The following is a 23,978-nucleotide window of genomic DNA, read 5'->3' as shown; positions in this document are numbered from 1 at the left end:
AGCCCTGGGGGTGGGGGCTGCTGAAGGCCACGGTTAGGTGACAAGGACCCACGGAGGAGCCATGCCCTCTCTCTCTCGGGGTGTGCAGGGCGTGGGCCTCAGATGAGGTGAGTCTGGACGGGGTCCGAGGCACGGCCCCACCTGCAGGCGGAGAGCCTGGGCCAGGGTGGGGGGCTGGGACCAGCGCCTGGACCACTCCCAGGCCGCATCCGCAGCTCCTCCTCCGGCGGGGAGCGGGGCTCGGGTGGGACGGGGACACATGGCCCTTCGGCTCTCACCTCGGAGCAGCGGGGCAGGACGGGGGCGCGGGGAGCCCCAGACCAGCCCGCGCGGCCACCCCGTCCTCCACCCGCCCGCAGCCGCGAGGGACGGCGCCGACAGACGCTGGCACCGGGAAGGACTCCCCCCGCGGGCGCTCAGAACCCGACCGGCCCCCGCGCGCCTGCCGGAGCTACGCCTGCTCAAGGACCCCGGCGCCCCCGCACCGCCGACCCAGGCCCCCAGGTGCCCGCCTCATCCGCCGCCCCCGAGACCCCGGGCCCAGAACCCGCCTGCTGACCTGCAGTGACTCTCCCGCAGGTTCTCGGAGCTCGTGGACGGCAGAGGACGAGTGAGCGCCAGCTTCCACAGCTCGCCTGGCAGACGGGTCACCGTGAGATCACGTGAGTGCCAGGCCTCCCAGTGGACTGAGGGTCGAGGTCCCTGAAACCTGGGCTTCAAGACCACCTCCAGTGCCCCACGCCGTCCAGCGGGGGACCTCGATGGGGTGGGAGGCCCTGGGCTCCAGGGCCAGCGCGAGGAGCCCACGCCACCCGCAGGCTCCCACGGAGGCTTCCCGGTGTGGCTGTATGGGCTGAAGGGACAGGCCGCGGGCAGGCACGGGAGAGAAGACGGAAAAGAAACCTGTTAGGAGCCGGTCCGGGTCGGGACCCTGAGAGTCGTTTAGTGAGCGCGAGGTCCCGGGACCCGCAGCACAAGCCTCGCCAGGGGGCTCCAGAAGGGCCAAGAGCGTGGTCTGGCTGAGGGCAAATAAGAGGGGGAGGAGGGGGCGTTGTGGACCCCCAGGAAGCAGGAGAGGGAGGGAGAGGAGAGCAGGATGTGACCCTAAGAAGACCGACGCATCAGTCAGCTGCTTAGGCCTGTGGGCAAGGCAGGAGGTTTGGCCCTGTTGGGCCACTGGTGACCTTCGCCCACAGTTCCGGTGGGGCTGGCAGTCAAGCCGAGTCCCTGCTGAGGACTGGCAGGAGGGTCAGGGCTGGGCTCCGCCCGGAGAAAAGCTGATCCCACCCGAGGCAGCGCCAAGACCCACCCTGATCCCGCCGCGCCAGGCCCTGCGCCCCAGGGAGAGAAGCCACTCAAGGAGGCGGCCCAGGGACAGTCCTGGGCGCGAGGCAGCGGGCTTCGTGGTCAGCACACTGTGGCGTCCTGATCTCTCCTAGAACCCACGGCTCTGGTGCAGCTGGAGAACGCGGAGGAGGTCCCCGAGCAGGTCAGCCTGGCCCTCCAGCTCCCCGGACGCAGTGGTGACACAGGCATGGAAAGTAAGTCAGCAGGAGTGGATTTCAGGGCTGACCACCCTCAGGGGCCTGAAGGACCACAGTGAGGAGGGGCGAGGCACAGGGCCTGCCCAAGGGGCAGCCGAGCGCCCCGCCCTGGAAAGGGGGGACCAAACCACATCACGCAGGCAGACCAGAACGGGCCTGGGGGCTTCAGCCACCCAAACATTCAGAGTCCTCCCTGGAGAGACTGGCCCACCGCTGCCCCCTGCAGACGGCCCCTCCTCTCCCTCTGCGAGCAGCAGAGCCCTCCCCTGCCTCTCCCAGAGATGTACGGGGAGCAGGATGGCAGGAATGAGTGGAGGGGCAGCTGCTAGGCGGCTCCAGCTGGAGTATCGCCTGGGAGGCTGCTGCTACCCAGGCTCGGCAAGCAGGGCCTGAACTGTCCGCCGGTGAGGACCACAGCTGGGCAGCTCCAAGAGGCCATCTTCCTTCCTCAAACTCAGACCCTTGCTCTATCTTTCCTCCTGTTCTAACCCTCGGGGCCTTGTCCCTCTGGGGACAGTTCTAGGAGCCAGTGGCCCTTTCTCCTGAGTTACACCACAGGCTCAGACGGGGCTCACCCATCAGCCAGCCCCCAGAGAAGGCAGAGTACTCGGTAAAGGGAGAGTCAAGCGCCCAGGATGCGGCCTCACCTGCAGGCCCCCAGCGTACCCAAGGACACCTGGACACATCCAGGCACCTGCACCAGAGGGTGTGTTTGCCAGCAGTGGCTCCACGGCCCCACAGTCCAGCACCCCTCACTGTACGAGGCCTTGGTGAGCACCAGGAGGGGCAGTTTGCGGGTCAGACGCGGTCAGAGAACAAAGCCACCGACTAAGGTGTGGTCAGAGTGAAGACACTCGTGTTGCTGGCGTTTTGTAAGTGAAAAAACAAACATTTTATCTGATGGTGTGCGTTACGTCAGCCCTTTTAAATATCAGATGTTTCATTTCACAAAACTCAGAAATTAGAGGGATGTGACTGACCTCTCCTGAGTCCCTTCTAAAGGAGAGATTCGAGGTGGCGCCAGGCTGGCCCCGGATGTCACTGCCATGTGCAGCGTTTGCTACCATGAGGGACGAAGCCTTGAGAGAGTGTGAGATGATTTTAGGTGATAACAGGACAAAACATCTCTAATGGCCCCCAGGTGCACAAAATTAGTCGTGGTCTTTGGCTCCTGTCCCACTCTCACGATCCGGCCAGGCTGGCCCCCTTTTACTTAGTGAGTCTGGTTGGTTAGCTTTTGCTAAAACAACAGCCTTCAGACCTGGAACCCACCCATGAACCAGAGCACAAGCAGTAACCTGTGTCTTGCTGTTGTCCTCCCAGTGGACCACGAGCGTGAATTCGTGCTGCCTTCCCTCTGCTCCATCAGAGGCTGCATGGTAGGGAGGAGTGAGTTCACCGCCCTCGTGGGTGTCCGAACGGCCACGGGCTTTCCTCACCGGGCAGCGTCGGGCTGTGTGCCGCCCCCAGACCCGCGCTTTCACCCAGCATCCTGTGCTCGTTCGCTCTCACTACCCAGCGTCTAGTCCGCCAGCGAACTCGCTCCGAGGGCACGTGGGCTGTGTCTGCTGTTGCCAGCAGTGCTGCTCTGTGTTCCTGTACACATCTCCTGGCACGCGTGCAGGCTCGGGGTGTGTGAGTGCCCAAGTGACAAGAGAAGGCGAGTTGTCCTCTAAGTGGGGTATCAGTCTGGACTCCTTCCAGCAGCAGTCAAGAGGTGCAGTGAGTTGACCCACAGTCTCTCCAGACTCTGACCTTGTCAGGTTTCGCGATCCTGCCAGCAGGATGGGTGTGAAAGAGCACTGTAATGAGCTGATTTGTGTCTCTCGAGAACTGGCACGGTCAGCACCTCGTCGTGGCCCCCCTCCTCCATTCCGCTGCCTGGCTTCCTCAGGCCGAGCCTGACCACTTTAGAGGCTGCCTCTTTGGTAAGGCTCGCTGTCCCACAGGGCCAGTCCTCTCACTGCCCGTCAGTGTCTTGGCTGTTCTTGACTCTTTGTATTTCTGTAAAAGTTTACAATCAGCTTGCCAAGGTCCACAAAGTACCTGTTGGAACTTTACATGGCCAAACTTCTGAGGCCCTATATGCCTGAAAATACACTTATATAAGCCCTCACATTTGAAGGACAATTTAGCTAGGTATAAAATTCGAGGTTCAAAGTTCCTCTCCCATTCAGTTCTTCAAACATTTGTCCACTGTCATCAACTGTGCTGTCACGGGGTGTCAATCTTGTTCTTGTTTCCTTCTAGAATAATCTGCTCCTTCTCTCTGGTAGCTCTTAGACTTTTCTTTCTCAAGGAAAGGACAATCCCCAGAAAGCCCCAGGCACCCCCAAGAGCACAGTTAATGCTCCTGATTTGGCATTTGCTCACCAAGCAACTCTCCAGGTCAGGGCCGCTCCTTCAAGCACCCAGGAGACACTCCTGGACTATTCCCAAGATTCCTGCCATCCTGGGAACTTGGAGTGAACGTGGAAGCTGGTCAAATTCTTCCTGTTTCCCCCAATTTCTCACCCCAGGAGGGCTTTTGGACTCTGCTGGCCTTATCCCCTTGACACCCATACAAGTGGGGGCAGAACTTAAACCTCTCTACTCTGTAATTTATCCTTCATATAGGAGGAGCCCATTGCCCCCATCCCAGGGTGCAGCCCCATCCTTGTCCCCCACCTCCATTCAAAGCAGCTTTCTCTTTGTTTTTATTTACTCGTGCATGTGTGTGTGTGTGTGTGTGTGTGTGTGTGTGTCTGTGTCTGTCACGATAAACTCAGGATTCAGTGGAGACGGCTTTGTAAAATGAGGCTACAGACAGTGGCGCCCCGGTAAAACCCCCACTGCTGCATATAACTCTAGGCTTCGGGTCCCAGCTGCCCGAGCCTGGCACAAATGTCAGTCACAGTCTCTGCAGGCTGGTGTCCCAAGTAGAGAGAGTAAGGATTGCTGATGTGGGCTCACAGGTTCTAAACACCCCTGTACACTTCCATGTTCTGTAAGGTTACCATAAAATGTCTCTGAACAATTGTTATGTACAGTGTCTAAAATTCGTATGGAATTGGAAGGGACCTGGAATAGCAAAAAACATCCTAAAAAAGTAGGAAGACTCACATACCCGTTTGTCAAAACTTAGTACAGGGCTTCCCTGGTGGCGCAGTGGTTGAGAGTCCGCCTGCTGATGCAGGGGACATGGGTTTGTGCCCCAGTCCGGGAGGATCCCACATGCCGCGGAGCAGCTGGGCCCGTGAGCCATGGCTGCTGAGCCTGCGCGTCCAGAGCCTGTGCTCCGCAACGGGAGAGGCCACAACAGTGAGAGGCCCGCGTACCACAAAAAAAAAAAAAAAAAAAAGAAAGAAAGAGAAACAAAAACTTAGTACAAAGCAATGGTAATCAAGTCAGTGCCAGATACTGGCACAAGGATAGACTTATAAATCAGTGGAATAGAATTAAGAGTCCAGAAATAAACCTATACATCTGTGGTCAACTGATTTCAACAGGGGTGCCAAGACCATTCAGTGGAGGAAAGAAGAGTCTTTTCAGCAAACGGTGCTGGCACAGCTGGATATCCACATACAAAAGAATGAAGTTGGACCCCCTACCTCACACCATACACAAAATTAATTAAAAATGGATCAAAGACCTAAATGTAAGAGCTAAAACTATAAAATGCTTAGAAGAAAACATGGGTAAATCTGTATTACATTGGATTTGACAAAGGATTTTTAAAAAATATTTATTTACTTAATTTTGGCTGCATCGGGTCGTAGTTGTGGCATGCAGGATCTTTCGTTATGGCACACAGGCTTCTCTCTAGTTGTGGCGCGCAGGCTCGAGAGACCATGGGCTCAGTAGTTGCAGTGCATGGGCTTAATTGCCCTGCAGCATGTGAGATCTTAGTTCCCCAACCAGGGATCGAACCCACGTCCCCTGGAAGGCAGATTCTTAACCACTGGACCACCAGGGAAGTCCCAAAGGATTTTTAGATATGGCACCAAAAGCAAGAGCAACAAAAGGAAAAAAAAGGTTATGTTGGACTTCGTCAAAATTTAAAACTTTTTGTGCTTCAAAAGACATCATCAAGGAAGTGAAAAGACAACCCATAAAATGGGAGAAAATATTTGCAAATCACATATTTGAAAAGGGATCTGAATCTAAAATATATAAAGAACTCTTAAAGCTGAATAAGAGGAAGACAAATAACCCCATTAAGAAATAAGCAAAGAATCTGAATAGACATTTCTCCAAGGAAGATATAGAAATGGCAACAAGCCCATGAGAAGATGTTTGGTATCACTAGTCATCAGGGAAATGCTAATCAAAACCACAGTGAGATGCTTCTTCACATACACCAGGATGGCTAGAATTAAAAAGTCAAGATGACCACAAGCACTGATGAGGATGTGGAGAAACTGGAACCCTCGAACACTGCTGGTGGGAATGTAGAGTCATGCAGCTGCTTCAGTTCCTCAAAGACTTAAACGTGGAGTTACCATATGACCCAGCAATTCCACTCCTAGCTACACACCCAAGAGAAATGAAAACATATGTCCACACAAGGACTTACACAAATGGTCACTGCGGCACTGTTCACAATTGCTGAAAGGTGGAAACAACTGATGAAGGGGTGAGCCAATGTGCTATAGCCACACGATGGAAGTTCCCGGACCATAAAAAGGAATTGATACATGCCACAACATACATGAACCTTGACAACAGTATGCTACGTGAGAGAAGCCAGTCATAAAGAACACATAATCTGATTCCATTCATATGAAAGTCCAGAATAGGGAAACCTATAGTGATAGAAAGTAGATCAGTGGTTGCTTTGAACTGGGAGTGGGGGGTGAGAGCTAAAGGGTACTGGGTTTCTTGCTGAGGTGATAAGAACATTCTAAAATTGACCATGGGGATGGATGCACATATCTGTGGATATGCTGAAAGTCTATAAAGTGTACACTTCAAATGGCTGGACTGTATATAAAGTATATATCAATAAAGCTGCTTCCGGGCCTCCCTGGTGGCGCAGTGGTTGAGAGTCCGCCTGCCGATGCAGGGGATACGGGTTCGTGCCCCGGTCTGGGAGGATCCCATATGCCGCGGAGCGGCTGGGCCCGTGAGCCATGGCCGCTGGGCCTGCGCATCCGGAGCCTGTGCTCCACAACGGGAGAGGCCACAACAGTGAGAGGCCCGCATACCGCAAAAAGAAAAAAAAAAAAAAAAAGCTGCTTCCAAAACGTAATGTGCAGAACAGTATTTTTGGTATCTCTTTTGTATAGGAAAGTGGGGAAGGGAAATATGAATGTATATACCTATTTTCTTATATTTAAAAATAAATCAAACTAATAAAAATGATTAACTCTATAATTAAGCAAAGAACAAGAATGAAGAAGTAAAGGGAATGGAGAGGGAGGATAGGTATCTCTAAATGTACCTTTATAGATGTGACTTTAGAAATAAGAAAATGTTTTTTTAAATGACACCAAAAAAATAAGCAATGCCTAAAATTTGAAAACAAACTGAAATAAACTTATTAACCATGCCGATGGCATAACCACACAGGGAAAAAAAGCATCACTTCAAGTGATTTTTAAAACAGCATTCTAGGGACTTCCCTGGTGCTCCAGTGGGTAAGACTCCATGCTCCCAATGCAGGGGGCCCAGGTTCGATCCTTGGTTGGGGAATTAGATCCCACATGCGTGCTGCAGCTAAGAAGTCTCCATGCCGCAACTAAGAAGTCCACGTGCAGCAACTAAAGATCCCACGTGCCGCAACTAAGACCTGGTGCAGCCAAAATAAATAAATAAAACAGCCTTCTGGCTATTAACGTCTAGTGGGATATAATCTAAGGATGAAAAGAATTGCCAAGAAATTTTAAGCTGTACTCAGTGATCTTAATGTCATTTCTAAACTATTACATGTACATTGTGGGATAAAGAAAATAATTATGTTAATGCCACAAAGATTTTCAGCATAAAGTGATACAATATAAAAATCAAAGAAGTTAAGTAAAACCCCTGATTTTATTTTTATTTAATTGTTCATTTGAACTGGAAATATTGGAATGAACTAATAATTTGTTCATTTTTATTTTTTAAATCTAATTTCCTAGTTCTGTCTCCTGAAAAGACCTGGAGCACTGACACCACAGTAACAGTGAGCACCTTGATCAGCCAGACTGTGGACTCTAGATACCATTCTCCACTAAAAGGAACCAGGGGGGGACTTCCCTGGTGGTCCAGTGGTTAAGACTCTATGCTCCCAATGCAGGGGGCCCGGGTTCGATCTCTGGTCAGGGAACTACATCCCACACGCCACAACTAAAAAAACATCCTGCATGCCGCAACTAAAGATCCTGGACACAGCAATGAAGATCCCGCGTGCCGCAACTAAGACCCAGAGCAGCCAAATAAATATTTTTTTAAATAAATAAATATAGACTGGGGTCTTCAGAGAAATGGCTGATTCCAAGGCTGAAGCAGAACATGGACAAAATAAGCCCAGGACATGGGAATTCCCTGGGAGTCCAGTGGTTAGAACTCTGCCCTTTCACTGCCAAGGGCCCGGGTTCAATCCCTGGTTGGGGAACTAAGATTCCACAAACTGACTGCGTGGTGCGGCCTAAAAAAAAAAAAAAAAAAAAAGCCTAATACATACTTTTAAAAAAGCAAGCAGGCTTTCAAAAACAACTAGGATTGTGTCTAAAGGGCACAGGAGCCAACCTGAACGGGCTCCCACCGGCCAAAGATGGGATAATTTGAGCATGAAGAAAGCTAATGACAGCAACAGACGGAAACCCATCAAATAAATACAAGTCCACAGGGTCATAACAATGGTCAAAAAGAAGGAACAACGTATTGGTCACCTTTAGAGCTTGCTGGGGGACCAACTCACTCTGCAGGTGTACAAATAAAGGACAAGAATGGAGCATTTACCTGGCCTTGCCTGTATGGACTGTATTTTAGGGTGACCAAGGGGTGGGTGAAGGAAAGCAGGTCTTCAGAGGGGACTCCCCAGCTAGTGGAGGCAGAGGGGTGACAGATCACATTAGACATGACCCTAGTGAGAGATCAGGGATCTATATGACTTCTCAAGCCATCAGGTGCAGAGCCTAAGAGAACTTTACTCTGGATTAATCAGGCTGCCAACACTGAACCAGTGATCGATCCTTACATCATGAAAACCAAATGCGGAGACATCATATGTCTCCTGGTGTAGCCAAAGGGCACACAACCACCACCTGTGAAGCCAAAGCAAAGCAAAGACCATGTGAACCTGAATCCTATTAAGCCCCTTTCTCTTACTACCAGTTAACAGGAAACATGGGGAGGGGGTGAGTTAATGCCGTAAGTCAGACCCAGAGGATGGGAATTCCACGGGACAAATGACCTCATTTCCTCAATAAATACAGAGGGGAAGAAGGTTAACTTTATAGATTAAAAGAGACTTGAGATACATCAAACTAAGGCAATGTGAATCTTTATGAATCTGAATTAGATGGGACCAACTGTAAGTGACATTTTTAAAGATGATCAGGGAAATTTGAACACGGACTGCGGTTTCTTGTGATATTAAGGAACTACTGTTAATTTTGTAATAATAGTATTGTGCTTACGTGAAAATTTCTTAAGTCTTTATGTATTAGATACTTGCTGACATATTTACAGGTGAAATGGTTTCTGTGAACTGCTTTGAAATTCTCCAACTAGAGAAAGAAAGGCAGATGGAAAGCTGGAAATAGATTAAACAAGTTGGCAAAATGTTAATAAACCTCCCCCGACGAGGCGGCTGCCGAGGAGGGGGTAAGGGGGAAGGGCTGGATTAGATGTGGAGGGGGTACTGGAAGTGGTGGCATATGCACGATTCTTATTCTTTTGTGTTTCTCAGTTTTTTAAGAGTTAAAAATGAAAACAGCTATCTTGCAAAGCTTTAAAAAAAAAAAAAAAAAGGACAGTGGACTCTAAGGGGGGAGGGACAGGTCTTCCCCTCCCAGGCAGCACCACTGACCAACCTGCCTCTAGCTCCCAGAGTGCGAAAGGCAGACAGCGGCCCAAGGGGCACAGACGCCAGCACAGAGTCCTGCACAGAGGCTGCCTGGGGCTGGGACTTGGGGACACACAGGTGGCTCGGGGACAAGCACTGGAGGATGAGGAGGGCTCTCAAGGGTTGGCCTCTGTGTTCCGAGTAGAAGAAACCCTGTGCAGCGGGGCAAAGTCAGCAGAAACGTGGGGCAGGGGGCACAGGCCAGGGCACAGCGGGGAGTCTCTCCCAAAGGCGACCAGAGTGCAGCCATGATCTAAGCTGTAAGCCGAGGCTCCTCTGCCTTGTGACGGCTCAGCACCGAGAGCCCTCCCTCTCTGCCTCGAGGTTATGGGGTGAGGGCTGAGCACACTGAGGCCAGTCTTCTCGCCTCTGCTCTCTGACCACCCCTAGGGCCCACTGGTGTTGGGGACAGCAACCTGGGAATGCTATCAGGCCCTCCCGTGGGGCCCCAAGACTAACCGCTCGTGGCTGTTCACAGATGCCCCTGGGAACTGTTCAGAAAACCCCTGTCAGAACGGAGGCACCTGTGTGCCTGGTGAGGATGCCCACAGCTGTGACTGCAGCCCAGGGTTCAAAGGCAGACACTGTGAGCTTGGTAAGTTTGGGGCCACTCCCCTTGCCTGCTGGGGTCACTGGGGCTGGGGCCTGGCCTCGAGATGCTTGTGATGGCAGGCTCTGATGGGACCACTGGCCCCAGGGTGGGTTTGCCACAAGGACCTCCAGCCATGAGGTGCCGGGACAGGGGCCTGGCCACGGTGCCCCAGACCTCCAAGTGTCCAGGTAGGGAGGCTGGCAGGCAGTGAGCTGCCAGGCCTCCCACTGCCCCGAAGCACCAGGGTGAAAGGTGTTGCCCAGATAACTGGGGGGTCTGGGACAGTCACAGGGACACAGTGACAGCTGCTCCACAGGGAGAGGAGGGAGGAGGGGGCTCTTCTCGCCTGGGGACCAAACAAGGTGGTAGGAGGGAAAAGGGCCACGGGCCTGCCTCAGACTCTTCTGGGCTGAGGACGAGAGGCTCGGGGACAGAAGTTCCCACGCCAGCCACACAGCCCTGAGGCCTGCCAGACCCAGAGACTCCGACCAGCCCTGAGGGAAACCAGCCTGCAGGCTCCCAGGACCCCAACTCAGAGCAGCACCCACAGTCGCTGAGCAGCCCCAGGGACAGGGCCCCCAGCCCAGCAAGTGGCTGGGGCAGAGCCCCGGACCTACAGTGGCTGCAGGAAGAGGGCAACCGCGGCCTTGAGCTCCTTGTAAGCGACGGCCCTTTTCCTCTGTGCCAGCAGCCTGTAGAAAGGTGCCCCAGCCCTGCACACGGCTGTTCTCGGAGACAAAGTCCTTTCCGGTCTGGGAAGGAGGCGTCTGTCACCACGTGTAAGTCCCTCTCCTCCGCCTTCACCATGTCTGTAGCGTGTTCCTGACCCTGAAATGCTTCCACCCTGTCCTCACAGGCCCCTGAGGTCTAGTAGTCACAGCACGGAAAGGGCTTGCTTTGGCCACCCACCCCCTCCATGCGACAACTTAGGAAAGAGGCAAAAGGGCTGAAAAACTTGCCTAAGGCTGTGCAGCTGGGAGCAGAGCCACGTGAGGCCTGGAAGCGGGATCCCCTGCTCCTGCCCTCGGGCCCTCCTCCCCCGCGCCCTGGAGCGGCATCGGCCTCCCTTCCCTGGGTGGCAGGGCACGCGAGAGATTCCAGGAAGTGCCGCTCCTCTTCTCAGCGCAGGAGACCTCGAGTCTTGGTTCTGCCGTGAGTTCCTGACACGGCCCTGGGCAAGGCACTCATGCCTCAGTTTCCCCATCTGTACGACGGGCTGAGGAGGGAGTCTGCCGAGCCCACCTCTCAGGACCTTTCTTGCTAACACTCTGACTCCACGGGTCATACTTACAACCTGCTTCATCCACAAATACGGACGATCACCTCCCGTGTGCCAGGCGTGGTTCGAACACTCGGCACGCATCAGCGAGCCGAACGGGCCAAAGTCTTGCCCTGGGAGTCCTGACGTTCTAGCTGAGGGAGACACAGTACACAAGAAGCACGAGTTTGTCCTGCGCTGTTTTAAGTGGTGGCAGGTGCTAAAGGAGGATGGAAGGAAGGAATATGCAGGGCCAGGAGAGCCAGGGCCGGGGGGCAGGCGGGGGCAGCAGCAGCATTCGGCAGGGTGTGAGGGGAAGCCTCATGGAGAAGGTGACATGACCAGACATGGGCGGGCGGAGATATCTGAGGGAAGAATGGCGCCGTCGGAGTGTACCTGTTGCCAAGGCCCTGAAATCAGGAGCCTGCCTGCCCGTCTAAGGAGCAGCAAGGCCAGCAGGGCTGGAGCCGAGTGAGCGAGGGGGAGTGGAGGGTGGGCCTTGGAGACCCGTGGAAGGACCTGCGTGTGTCCTCTGTGAAGTGGGGAGCTACTGAAGGACACTGAGCTGAAGTGACACCTGACGTGTTTAAAGATCACTGGGATGGGATGTAGGACGTCAAGACAGAAGGCTTGACTTAGCCTGGACATGAAGCCAGCATGACATGCAGCAGGGACACACCAGAGGCACCGAGCTCACTGGGACTTGGGAATCCAGGTTTACAGGCCCCTGAATTTGGACTTTGTGGAATGGCACTCCGGAGCCCCTGCACCTGCATCTTCCAACTGTGTTAGTTACACCAGCGCCTGGGGTGACCACCAAGTACCTGACTGGGAGAGCCCTGCACTTGCCCATAGCCTTCCACCCAGTGCTTTCAACCTATTGCATCTGAAAGGGACTACCTTGTATTTAGCATTTGCGAGGGTCTTGCCATACATCCAGTCTGACACCTCTGGTATTTATTGGAGTGTTCAGACCATGTACATGTTAATAAACTGACTGATGTGATTGGGTTTAAATCTAACACATGGTTTTCTATCTGTCCCTCTCCTCTTTGTTACTTTCTCTTTTCCTGCCTACGTTTGGATTGTCTTCTAGGATTCTAGTTTACCTGTACTGTGGGCTCACTGATATACTTCTTTGGTTTATTGTCTTCAGTGGCTGCTCTGGGATTTAAAATATGCATCTTCAACTGATCACAACATACCTTGAATTACAACACAACTTCAGTATCATGGAAGACATGCAACAGCAAGCTTCTACTTCCCCTTTCTATCACTGCCAGACGTTTTACTTCCACATATGCTATGAACCACACAGTGTGTTACTTTTGCTCTCAACAATTATCTTTTTTTAAAATGTTGAGAGTATAAAGTCTTTTGTAGTGACTTACACGTCTACCATTTCCAGTGCTCTTCATGCCTTCGTGCAGATCTAAGATTCCATCTGGTACCATTTACCTTGGCCTAAAGAGCTCACTGTAACATTTCTTATAGGGCAGGTCTGCTGGGGATGAATTCTCTTTGCTTCTGTTTGTCTGAAAAGGCTTTTATTTCACCTTCATTTTCAAAAGACACATTTGCTGAACACAGAAGTTTTGGTTGATAATTTCAAATTTCAGCACTTCAAAGAGGTCATTCCTTTGTCTTCTGGCTTGCAGTTTCAGATGGGAAAACTTCAGTCACTCTTATTCTTGTTCTTCTATATGTAACATGGTCCCCATCACCTGTGGCTTGCTTTTACGTTTTCTCTTTATTACTGTTTTTTGGAAATTTTAATTATGATGTGCTTTGGTAGGTTATGTACATATGTTTTTACTCTCTGGAGTTTGTTAAGCTTCACCTCTGGTTTTAGCTTTCATCAAATTTGGAAAATTTTAGCCATTACTTCTTCAAACACTTTTTCTATGTATCCATTTCTCTCCTTCTTCTGGGACTCCAATTAAGCACGTATTAGACTGATATTGTCCCACAGGTCACTGAGGCTCTTTTCCTTTTTTTCACTCCTTTTTCTCTTTACTTTGTTTTGGATAGATTCTATTGCTATGCCTTCAATTTCACTGATCTTTTCTTCTGCAGTGTCTAAACTACCATTAATCCCATTCAGCAAAATTTTCATTTCAGATATTGTGGTTTTTTTGTTTGTTTTGTTTTGGCTGTGTTGGGTCTTCGTTGTTGCACACGGGCTATCTCTAGTTGCAGTGAGCGGGGCTACTCTTTGTTGTGGTGCACGGGCTTCTCACTGCGGTGGCTTCTCTTGTCACGGAGCACGGGCTCTAGGCGTGAGGGCTTCAGTAATTGTGGCACATGGGCTCAGTAGTTGTGGCTCGTGGGCTCTAGAGCACAGGCTCAGTAGCTGTGGCACATGGGCTTAGCTGCTCCACAGCATGTAGGATCTTCCCAGACCAGGGATTGAACCTGTGTCCCCTGCATTGGCAGGCGGATTCTTAACCACTGCGCCACCAGGGAAGTCCCAGATATTGTGTTTTATCATCTCCAGAAGTTCCATCTAGTTCTTTGAGCCTCCACTTCTCTCATTATGTTTATATTTTCCATTACATCACTGAACGTGTACAGCAAATTTATAACAGATGTCTGCTATTTCAGTCATTGCTCTCATTTCTGGGTGTTTTTCTATTCAATTTTTTTTCCTGTTGATGGGTCACATTTTCTTGACTCTTTGTATGACTGATACTCTTGTAATTTTTTTGTTGGGATGTTAGACATTATAAACTTTATGGTACAGACTGTTGGAATTTTCTTTTTGGCATTCTTTTCAATAATGTTTGTTTTTGTTTTATTTTTGTTTTTAATTTTTTTATTGAAGTTGATTTACAATATTGCATTAGTTCCACGTGCACAGCATAGTGATTCAGTTTTTTGGTTTTTTGGTTTGGTTTTTTGTTTTGCAGATTATATTCCACTACAGGTTATTACAAGATATTGGGTATAATTTCCTGTACTATACAGTAAATCCCTGTTGCTTATCTATTTTATGTATAGTAGTTTGTATCTGTTAATCCCATACTCCTAATTTATGCCTCCCCCTGCCACCTCTCCCCTTTGGTAACCGTAAGTTTTCTATGTCTGTGAGTCTGTTTCTGTTTGGTATGTAGATCCATTTGTATTATTTTTTAGGTTCCACATATAAATGATATCATATAGTATTTGTCTTTCTCTCACACTTCACTAAGCATAATATTCCCTAGGTCCATCCATGTTGCTGCAAATGGGAATATTTCATTCTTTTTTATGGCTGAGTAATATTCCATTGTATATATATGTACCACAACCTCTTAAGCCAGTCATCTGTCGATGGGCACTTGGGTTGTTTCCAAGTCTTCGCTATTATAAATAGTGCTGCTATGAACATTGGGGTGCATGTATCTTTTTGAATTATGTTTTCCTTTTTTCCGGATATATACCCAGGAGTGGGATTGCTAGATCACATGGTAACTATTTTTAGTATTTTAAGGAACCTCCATACTGTTCTGCAAAGTGGCTGCACCAATTTACATTCCCACCAACAGTGTATGAAGGTTCCCTTTTTTCCAAACCCTCTCCAGCACTTATTATTTGTAGACTTTTTGATGATAGCAATTCTGATTGGTGTGAGGTGATACCTCATTGTGGTTCTGATTTGCATTTCTCTAATAATTAATGATGTTGAGCATGTTTTCATGTGCCTGTTAGCCATCCGTATGTCCTCTTTGGGAAAATGTTTATGTCTTCTGCCCATTTTTAGATTGGGTTGTCTTTTTGTTGTTGAGTTGTATGAGCTGTTTGTATGTTTTGGAAATTAAGCCCTTGTTGGTCACATTGTTTGCAAATGTTTTCTCCCATTCCGTAGGTTGTCTTTTTGTTTTGTTGATAGTTTCCTTTGCTGTGCAAAAACTTTTAAGTTTGACTAGGTCCCATTTGTTTATTTTTGCTTTTATTTCTTTTGCCTTGGGAGACTAAGAAAATACTGCTACAATTTATGTGAAAGATCGTTTTGCCTATGTCCTCTTCTAGGGGTTTTACGGTGTCCCATCTTACGTTTAGGTTTAGACCTTTCTGAGTTTATTTTTGTATGCAGTGTGAGGGAATGTTCTAATTTCACTGATTTACATGTAACTGTCCAGCTTTCCCAACACCACTTGTTAAAGAGACTGTCTTTTCGCCATTGTATATTCTTGCCTCCTTTTTCATAGACTAACTGACCATAGGTGTATGGGTTTATTTCTGGGCTGTCTATTCTGTACCATTGATCTACATGTCTGTTTTTGTGCCAATACTACACTGTTTTGATTACCATAGTTTTGTAGTACAGTTTGAAGTTTGGAAAGGTTATACCTCCAGCTTTGTTCATTTTTCTCAGGACTGCTTGGCAATTTGTGGTCTTTGTGGTTCCATATAAACTTCAGGACTATTTGTTCTAGTTCTGTGACAAATGTGATAGCTGTGTTGATAAGGATTGCATTAAATCTGTAGATTGATTTGGATAGTATAGCCATTTTAATATTAATTCTTCCAATCCAAGAGCACGGGATATCTTTCCATGTCTTTGAATCATCTTCAGTTCCCTTAATCAATGTTTTAGTTTTCAGCATATAGGTATTTCACCTCCTTGGTTAAGTTTATTCCTAGGGCTTTTTTAAAACGTGATTTTAAGCAGGATTTTTTTTTTTACTTTCTTTCTGATATTTCATTATTAGTGTAAAGAAGTGCAACAGATTTCTGTATATTAATCTTGCATCCTGCTACCTTGCTGAATTTATTTACTAGTTCTAACAGTTTTTGTGTGGCAACTTCAGTGTTCTCTATATAGAATATCATGCTATCTGCAAATAGTGACAGTTTTACCTCTTCCATTCCAATTTAAATACCTTTTACTTCTTTTTCTTATCTGATTGCTGTGCCTAGGATTTCCAATACTACATTGAATAGAAGTGGTGAAAGTGGGCATCCTTGTCCTGTTCCTTTGTTTTACTTTTGGGTTTTTTTTGCAAGGCAGTTTAGATGGATCCTTTTGAGGCCTGTTTTAGGGTGGCTTTAGCATAGCCTTTATTCTGGGGTTAATTCTGCCCCACTTTTAAGGCAAGGCCTTTCTTTCTCCTTTCTGGGGTTTCTATTTCTCTGGAACAGCCTACTATTAACCAAGATCTCTCCACTCTGGCTCTGGGAACTGTCCAGCTCCTCAGTAGTTCCTCGTTGCCCATCTTTATTCACCCTATGCAGCACACATAGCTTAATTTTCAAGAGGACCATCCCCTCCAGATTTCTGGAGCTCTTCCTCTGCATAGCTCCCTCCTCTCTGTACTCTGACCCACAAATTTCAGCTTCCTCTGCCTCCCCAACTCCAATCTCTGTTTTGCCCACTCAGTGTAACCACTGCTTGGATTCTCCCTAACCCACAACACAGTCCAAAAAGTGCCTCCAGGCTGAATTCCAGGACCATCACAGAGCTCATCTCGTTCCCCTTCTCTCTGGGTCACCGTCTTGCACTGTCTTTTTTCTAACATGTGAAAAGACTTACTTCCTGGATCTTGTCCAGTTCTCCAGTTGTTCACATATGGAAGTTAATTCTAGATCCTCTTACTGCCTGATGGCTGGCAATGGAAGTCTTAGCTAAGGCTTTAGACCCTAAGGACTCTCCTAAGACTGAGCTCATGAGTTAGAGTTTTACCCACTGAACTCCCTAGATCTCTTTCAAACAGCTCTGATGTTTAAAAAGCTTTACCAAGAGTCAAACACTTTCTCATTCGTTATTCTCCATAAACATGTGACAGAGGCAGTATAAGCAATTCCCATCTCATACGAAACGGAGGCTTCAGTTCCAGAGACGTGCTCAGAGTACACTAGTTAATAAGTGGGAGGCAGGGCTAGGAGTCAGGTCTCCTGTTCCACACCGCCCGCATCTAATGCCTGCATCTCCAAGGCTTCTCACACTTCTCCATCAACTGCCCATAAGAGTGCAGTCACATTGTCTCAAGGCTTTGGAGCCAAGTAGCCTGTCTCAAGCAAGACATGTCTTTGAAATAGCACATTTTAAAAAATATATTTATTTACTTATTTTTTGGCTGCGTTGGGTCTTAGTTGGGGCACTCGGGATCTTTTGTTGTGTGCGCAGGCTCTTCATTGCAGTGCATAGGCTTTTTTCCAGTTGTGATGCATGGGCTCATTCATTACTTGTGGCACGCGGGCTCGCCAGTTGTGGCGCGCGGGCTCCAGAGTGCATGGGCTCTGTAGTTGCAGCACGTGGGCTTAGTTGCCCTGCGGCATGTGGGATCTTAGTTCCCTGACCAGGGATCGAACCGGCATCCCCTGTGTTGCAAGGTGGATTCTTAACCACTGAACCACCAGGGAAGTCCCAGCACACTTTATCTCTTACTATATATCACTTTGTCAACACTCATCATAATGTACACTTAAAATGAGTGTATCTTATTTTATGTAAATCATACCTTGATAAAGTCATTTTTTAAAATTACATGATTTTTATGTTGGACATTTTAATACATCCACAGGAGGTAAAGTTTTATCAGGAAAATAATAGCCTTTCCTCAGACACCTGTACAGTTACCTGTAGGTTCGTGTAGCCTAGGTGAAGGGGCTGGGCAACATTCTGCTCAGTTTCCAGCTTCACAGAGCTTTCTTGTGATGCAGGTATAAAAGAGTCTACAAAGTGCATCCAGACACCTGTTTCAAAGAGAGCTGTGAAAGCACACGCGCCAGGACCCCAGACAGGTGCGTCCCAGGGAGGAGGCCCGTGCTGTGCCCTGCAGGTGGCCACAGGGTAACAGGGCCAGGGTGGCCCTGGTGACTGGGGCTGTGGGATGCCACAGGGCCATGGCTGAGCCAGGTTGCCAAGACTTGCAGTCTGGCTATGCTAAGAAACTGTGTGCCCAATGTGTACATGTGAGCACACACAGATGGGTATAGCTGGGCATGGTGGATGCTGGTAGGGGTCACAGAGTGGCTGCTGGGGAGGTTACATGGTGGGTGCTAGGAAGGTCACAGGGCAGGTGCTGGAGGGAGGTTGAATGGTGGTGCTGGGCAGGGGGGTCACTCTGGTTATGCACGTTCACACAGCATCTGGCACTAGTATTGGGAAGTGTTACTGACAGGTCCAATTATATAAATACAGTAAATCTCTATTTACTTTTTATTCACTCTCTCCCAGGTTCTCTCCCCAAAGGGTTCAAGGTAGTCACAGAATTATTATATAATGCACTGCCAGAGTACAGACAGCAGAGTCCAAACCTCAGTCACATCCTCCATAGACCAGTCACCACATGCATTGGGTCTTGCGTTTTTGAGTCAAGGAAAAACCCACCCTGCTGCCTTACCCGAGCACATCACCTGTCTCCCATCACCCATCCTCCGCACCCCCTTTCACTCTCCATAACTCACACCCAGCCAGGCAGCCTTCCTCATCACTCCACAACTCCCACCCCAAGCCAGGTGGGCACACACAGACTCAAACGCTCATCTCTGTGTCAGCGTCTCACTACCACGCTCCCCAAACTGGAACACATGTGACCTACAGACAAGACAGGATCACAGCAGGCAGCCTGGGCCGAGGAAGCTGCAGAGTTACAGGGACACAGTTTTCTTTTTAATAAACCACATTTCTCTAATTATTTCAGGAAACAAAGTAACAATCCTACACTGAAGAAATCTTAAGGTACGTTCCCACAGCCAGCAGAGCTGCTGGGAAGTCTGAGGGACATCCCCCCAGCACTCGGCCCTCGGGAGGGCTGCCGTCTCCTTGTGGAGCTCTGAGAAGAAAGCTCAGTGTGTGCTCTGTGTCATAAACTCAGACCAGAAGGTTTCAGAACTTCCTAAGGGGGTTAAAATGGGTGAGAAAAGTAATACTTAAGGAAGGGCTCCCAATAGACATAAACTTGGTCTGATACATCGAATCCCACTCTATCTCAATGGGCAGAGAAACCCCTTCCCCAGTCATCAGCAATGGCAATGGAGGGGGCGGGTGAGCTCTTAGAGAGGCCGAAGACCACCTGCACCCAGAGGGAGGTTGGACTGACAGGGGCTGCTGGGAGGGCAGGCGAGGGGGGACAGTGGGAGGGGCCTGGGATGCCAGAAGGCAGAGGAATTCTAGGAGTGCTTTCCAGACCCTGTAAATGGCAGTCCATTGAGAAAGGGTGTGCGGCCTTGATCACATAACTTTGGGTAAGTCCTGAGACTCTCTCACTGGGAGAGTGCCAATGAACACAGGCATCCTAAGCATTCAGAAACCCTGAAATGAAAGAAACTTTCTAACGCTATTCTTGTTTAATCCAGCATTTCCCAACCTCTTGTGGCAAGTCAGCCCCATGTGACTCCCACCCCCTCACACGCACACTCTGTGGAAACCTTCATGATAATTTGGAAGATACTAGGCTAAGCCACAGAGACCCATCCACAGCCCGACACAATTTCTTATCAACATGACGCACTGGGAATGAAAGAGGTATTCTGGCTGACCCAGGACAGCTCACCACTCGAGCTCCATAAAGGAGCCTAGAAGCCCATCTTCCTGGTGGTGTAGGAGAGGAGTGAGACTCCTGGGTACCAAGCAGCTTCACAAACAGGCTACATTTTTTTATATGGCTGAGGAGATGAAGAAGAAATGTTACTCAGAGACCTTTATAAACAACCGGAAGCAAAAGAGCTTCGCAGGTATAGGCTGACACTAAAGCAGAATGTTCACCAACCAAGCAGGGAAAGCAGAGGCTGGGACCCAAAGGTTGGGCAGCAGCACGTGAGCGAGAATGTGTGACCTCAGGCAGGTGTTCAGTTCCCATTAAAAGTCTCTGCGTTCAGGTCCCACCTACTCAAAGGCATCACTCCCCCCCCACCCCCACGTACCCAAAACATGCACTCCAAGGCTTGCAAGCATTTCACCACCCACAGATATAACTGGGGTGTGAAACATTTATATTGCAATAAGTCATCTGAAAGATTATATATATATATATATATTTTTTTTTTTTTTTTTTTTTTTTTTTTTTTTGCGGTTCGCGGGCCTCTCTCACTGCTGTGGCCTCTCCTGTTGCGGAGCACAGGCTCTGGACGCGCAGACTCAGCGGCCATGGCTCACAGGCCTGGCCGCTCTGTGGCACGTGGGATCTTCCCGGAATGGGGCACGATCCCGTGTCCCCTGAATCGGCAGGTAGACTCTCAACCACTGCACCACCAGGGAAGCCCAATATATATATTTTTAAACTCATTCAATGAATCCATTTCTATAAAAACACATCAGAAACCCTCAACTGTTAAATTATCAAATACTGGCTTTTAGGATACCCATTCTTCAGACAATGGAGAAAACACAAGCAGGAAACATTCACACACACACACACACACACACACACACACACACGAACAAAGTGCAAGAATTCATTTCAGTCGAGAGAGACCAGGGACAGCCCATGCCTTCAGAGAAAAGATCCAAGGCGTCACCAAATGAAGGGGGTTGCAGCCTGCAGATTTCAAATTTAAGCTGCAATGCTGCCCACATGTCCCCACCACTGGGGGGTATAGTCAGTCCTCCACGAGCCTGCCCCCCAGCACCCACTGCCATGTCACAAGGTACAAACTTCACAGTTCTGATGTGGCAAGCTCTTCAGGTACTCCGGGGGCAGCAACCTGGGAGCCGCCACTGTAAAGAGGAATGGGTACCACCATCATCCTCCTCACGACCCGGTCTGTTTTCTCTTCTAAGGATCAGGATGCTCTTGTTATGCTCCATCAACCTCACGAATTTCTAAAGCCCAGGAAGACGAGGTCTAAAATTGGATTGAAAACAAGGTCCTGGCTGGAGTCGGTGCCCTGAGCGGCTTCTCTCCTCTGGCCTCTGGAAGACAGCCAGGCCAGGCAAGCACCAGCCACCTCCTTGCCCAGCCATAACCAGGGAGACCTCCGGGACAGAACCCACATGTGACATAGCCCAAGCTGCGGTCTTCTAGGGGGCAGTCTGTGCCACAGTGAATGCGCACCCACGGCACACACGTTAGCCCTGGATGGCAAGGCTATCCACCAGGAATGCTTTTGCAACCTTCAGAAACCAGTTCTCAGATTCCGAAGTCAGAGAAAGAATTCTCCCTTTGAGAGCTAGCAACAAAATTGAGGAACTGCTCTCAACAGCATCTAAAGCAGAGACGGTGGGGCTGGGAGGAAGGGGCAGAGATGAGGCCACACTGGAAGCGCTTCGCCCAGCTCTCCTCTGCCAGCAGATTATTTATGCTGACCATTCGCAGGCTAGTGCTCCATCATACGGACCAGCTGACTTTGAGAGAGAAAATGCTAACACTAAGCTGGAGTTTAGACACTTTTACCTACAACCTTTTCTGTAAAGGTCAGACAGTATTCTTGGCTTTGAGGACCCTACGGTCTCTGTGGCAATGACTCAGCTCTGCAGTTGTAGCACAAATGCAGCCAACAGACATGGGACTGACCAGGCGTGGCTGGGTTCCAATAAAACTTTATTTACAAAAACAGGCAGGGCCGAGTTGGCCCACGCACCACACTGGGTTAACCCCTGGTCTTTGAGGTCATAGGCTTTGGCCTATCCCCTGGATGACAAGTCCCACCAAGGCACCAAAGACCTCAAGGGTTTCATGGAAACCTCAAGGGTTTCAAACCCCACTTGGAAAGCCAAGGCAGCACTTCTACCAAGTACAGCAAGGGCTCCTCCCACAAGCCTGAATGTGATGCTGGTTAAGGTTTCTCTTAGTCCAGGACTCAAGTAACGCTGTGTGGGGCTATCAGGTAGTAAGCACCGTGTTCCACACACTCCTCCTTCACACACAGATCGCCACGCCATCCTGCCACCCCTGCTCTCTAGCACGCTTCTAGGCAGCACTCACTTCTCCCTGCAAATAAGCTGAAAACCAAACAAGCCTACCCCACCTCTAGCGTGCTGAACATTTTAGCAGCTGACCCAAACTGGAACTCAAGCCCCCGTGCACCTTCCACTGATTCTGCCCCGAGTCAGCATCACAGCCACAGAAAGGGGCTCTTCCTTTCATCTTTCATAAAAAAAATTTTTTTACAGAGTTATATTTTAGGCTTTTTATTTTTATTAAAGTTTTGTGTGCATATGTCTGTGTATTATGCATTCTGTCATTTTCAGCAAGGAGGAATAGTCATTTCGAGAAGTCTCTACTGTACTCCAGAAGGTCCCCAGTCTCCAAGGCCCACCTGGAGAAGATGGCTGAGTGCAGTCCAGGGGCTCTGACACTGGGAGAATCGAGAGAAAACCACATACATAAACATGTACTGCTGACCTGTGCTGTGGCACTGGGACCTGTCACTGTGCATCTGTGTAAGCTACGGCGTCACGAGCAAACAGCAAGATCAAGTGATATCACTGGAAAGAAGACGAAACCCTCTACTGCCATGTTAATAACCTCAAGCCCCTCAGCCACGAGGCAAATGTAACGTGGTCCAGTCTTTAGCTTAGAAGCCCTTGTTTCTACAAGAAACAGTCTACTGAATCCTGAGCTTGGTGCTGTGTTTTCTTATGATTAACCCATTTTGGTGTTTTATAAGTTAAACATCTGGTAAAAGACTTCCTGATGCTAAAGGAATTATAATTCATCCTTGAAACATTACAAATAAGCCACTGCTTTTTTCCACACGGCTCCTTCTTAAAACTCTAACGTCTTCCTTGGAGACACTCAAGGTCCACCCCAAAAAAGGAATCAAAAAATTGCCAGGGGCATACACATTTCTGTGTCGAAATGAAAGGAGCAATCCTGAGTTGCCGAGTTAGCCTTGTGCTAATCAAAACTTGGATCAACTAACCACGTAATCGAGCTTAGATTTAAGATTCTGTTAGTCCCGACTGGGGAGCACAAGAGCAACACCCTAGGTTCCAGGGATGGTGCTGGCCACCCAGAGGCCACAAAACACAAGAGTAAATGAAAAATGAAATCTCTTTATGTTCAAATAATTCTGCCCATGGCTAAGACAGTAAAGACAAAACTTCCCTTTTCCCCTTGCACAAGGACTGACACGGGTGCAAATGAGGAAAGCTACGTGGCACCCTGCTGCTCACCCACCAGTCACACCAACAGGCAAGGGCTCCACCCGCTGTCAGCCAACCTCCAGCACCTTCCCTGGGCTGGAACTCCTGCCACTGGCCAACGACTGCCACCGATGTTGGACTCCCGTGTGGAGGGACTCACTGAGCTACTGTTCTTTTGCAAAAAAATGTCTTTCTCTTTGCAGTCAGGCTCGAATATGAGCCTGGAGAAAGCAAAAGCATCTACACCTCAGTAAATGCAGCTCAATCTACCCACAATAAAACAGCTCAAATCTACCAACAGAATCCCAATACAGAGGAGAAAGGAACTCTCTTAAAAAATCAGCTATTTACTTTACTTTTAAATAAAAGAGAAACAAATGTAAGCCCATTTAAAATCCTAAGTCCTCACGAATCAACACAGTCGCATTTTGCTAAATGAGGCCTTAGAGCAGTGTCTGAGCCTTGGCACCACTGATCTTTGGGCCGGCTCACCCTGTTGTGGGCCTGTCCTGTGACTGTAGGATGTTTAGCAGCAGCCC

General features: G+C 49.1%; 1 protein-coding gene across 1 annotated transcript in view; it reads left to right on the top strand.

Moving 5' to 3' along the window:
• SNED1 (sushi, nidogen and EGF like domains 1) overlaps window positions 1–22,510 on the top strand; it is a 90,998-nt gene extending 68,488 nt beyond the window's left edge. Inside the window, exons 25-32 of the mRNA XM_082631495.1 lie at window positions 360–504; window positions 580–662; window positions 1,440–1,541; window positions 10,055–10,171; window positions 10,857–10,947; window positions 18,072–18,152; window positions 19,055–19,092; window positions 21,133–22,510. Of these exons, the coding sequence (XP_082487621.1) occupies window positions 360–504; window positions 580–662; window positions 1,440–1,541; window positions 10,055–10,171; window positions 10,857–10,947; window positions 18,072–18,152; window positions 19,055–19,091 (656 nt within the window). The 3' untranslated portion in view covers window position 19,092; window positions 21,133–22,510. The remainder of the gene's footprint in view (window positions 1–359; window positions 505–579; window positions 663–1,439; window positions 1,542–10,054; window positions 10,172–10,856; window positions 10,948–18,071; window positions 18,153–19,054; window positions 19,093–21,132) is intronic.
• The last annotated feature ends 1,468 nt before the right edge of the window (window positions 22,511–23,978 follow it).

This window comes from Mesoplodon mirus, assembly GCF_964341445.2.
Source record: "Mesoplodon mirus genome assembly, chromosome: 8".
NCBI classification, from domain to species: Eukaryota; Metazoa; Chordata; class Mammalia; order Artiodactyla; family Ziphiidae; genus Mesoplodon; species Mesoplodon mirus.
This window is presented reverse-complemented; position numbering and strand designations above follow the sequence as displayed.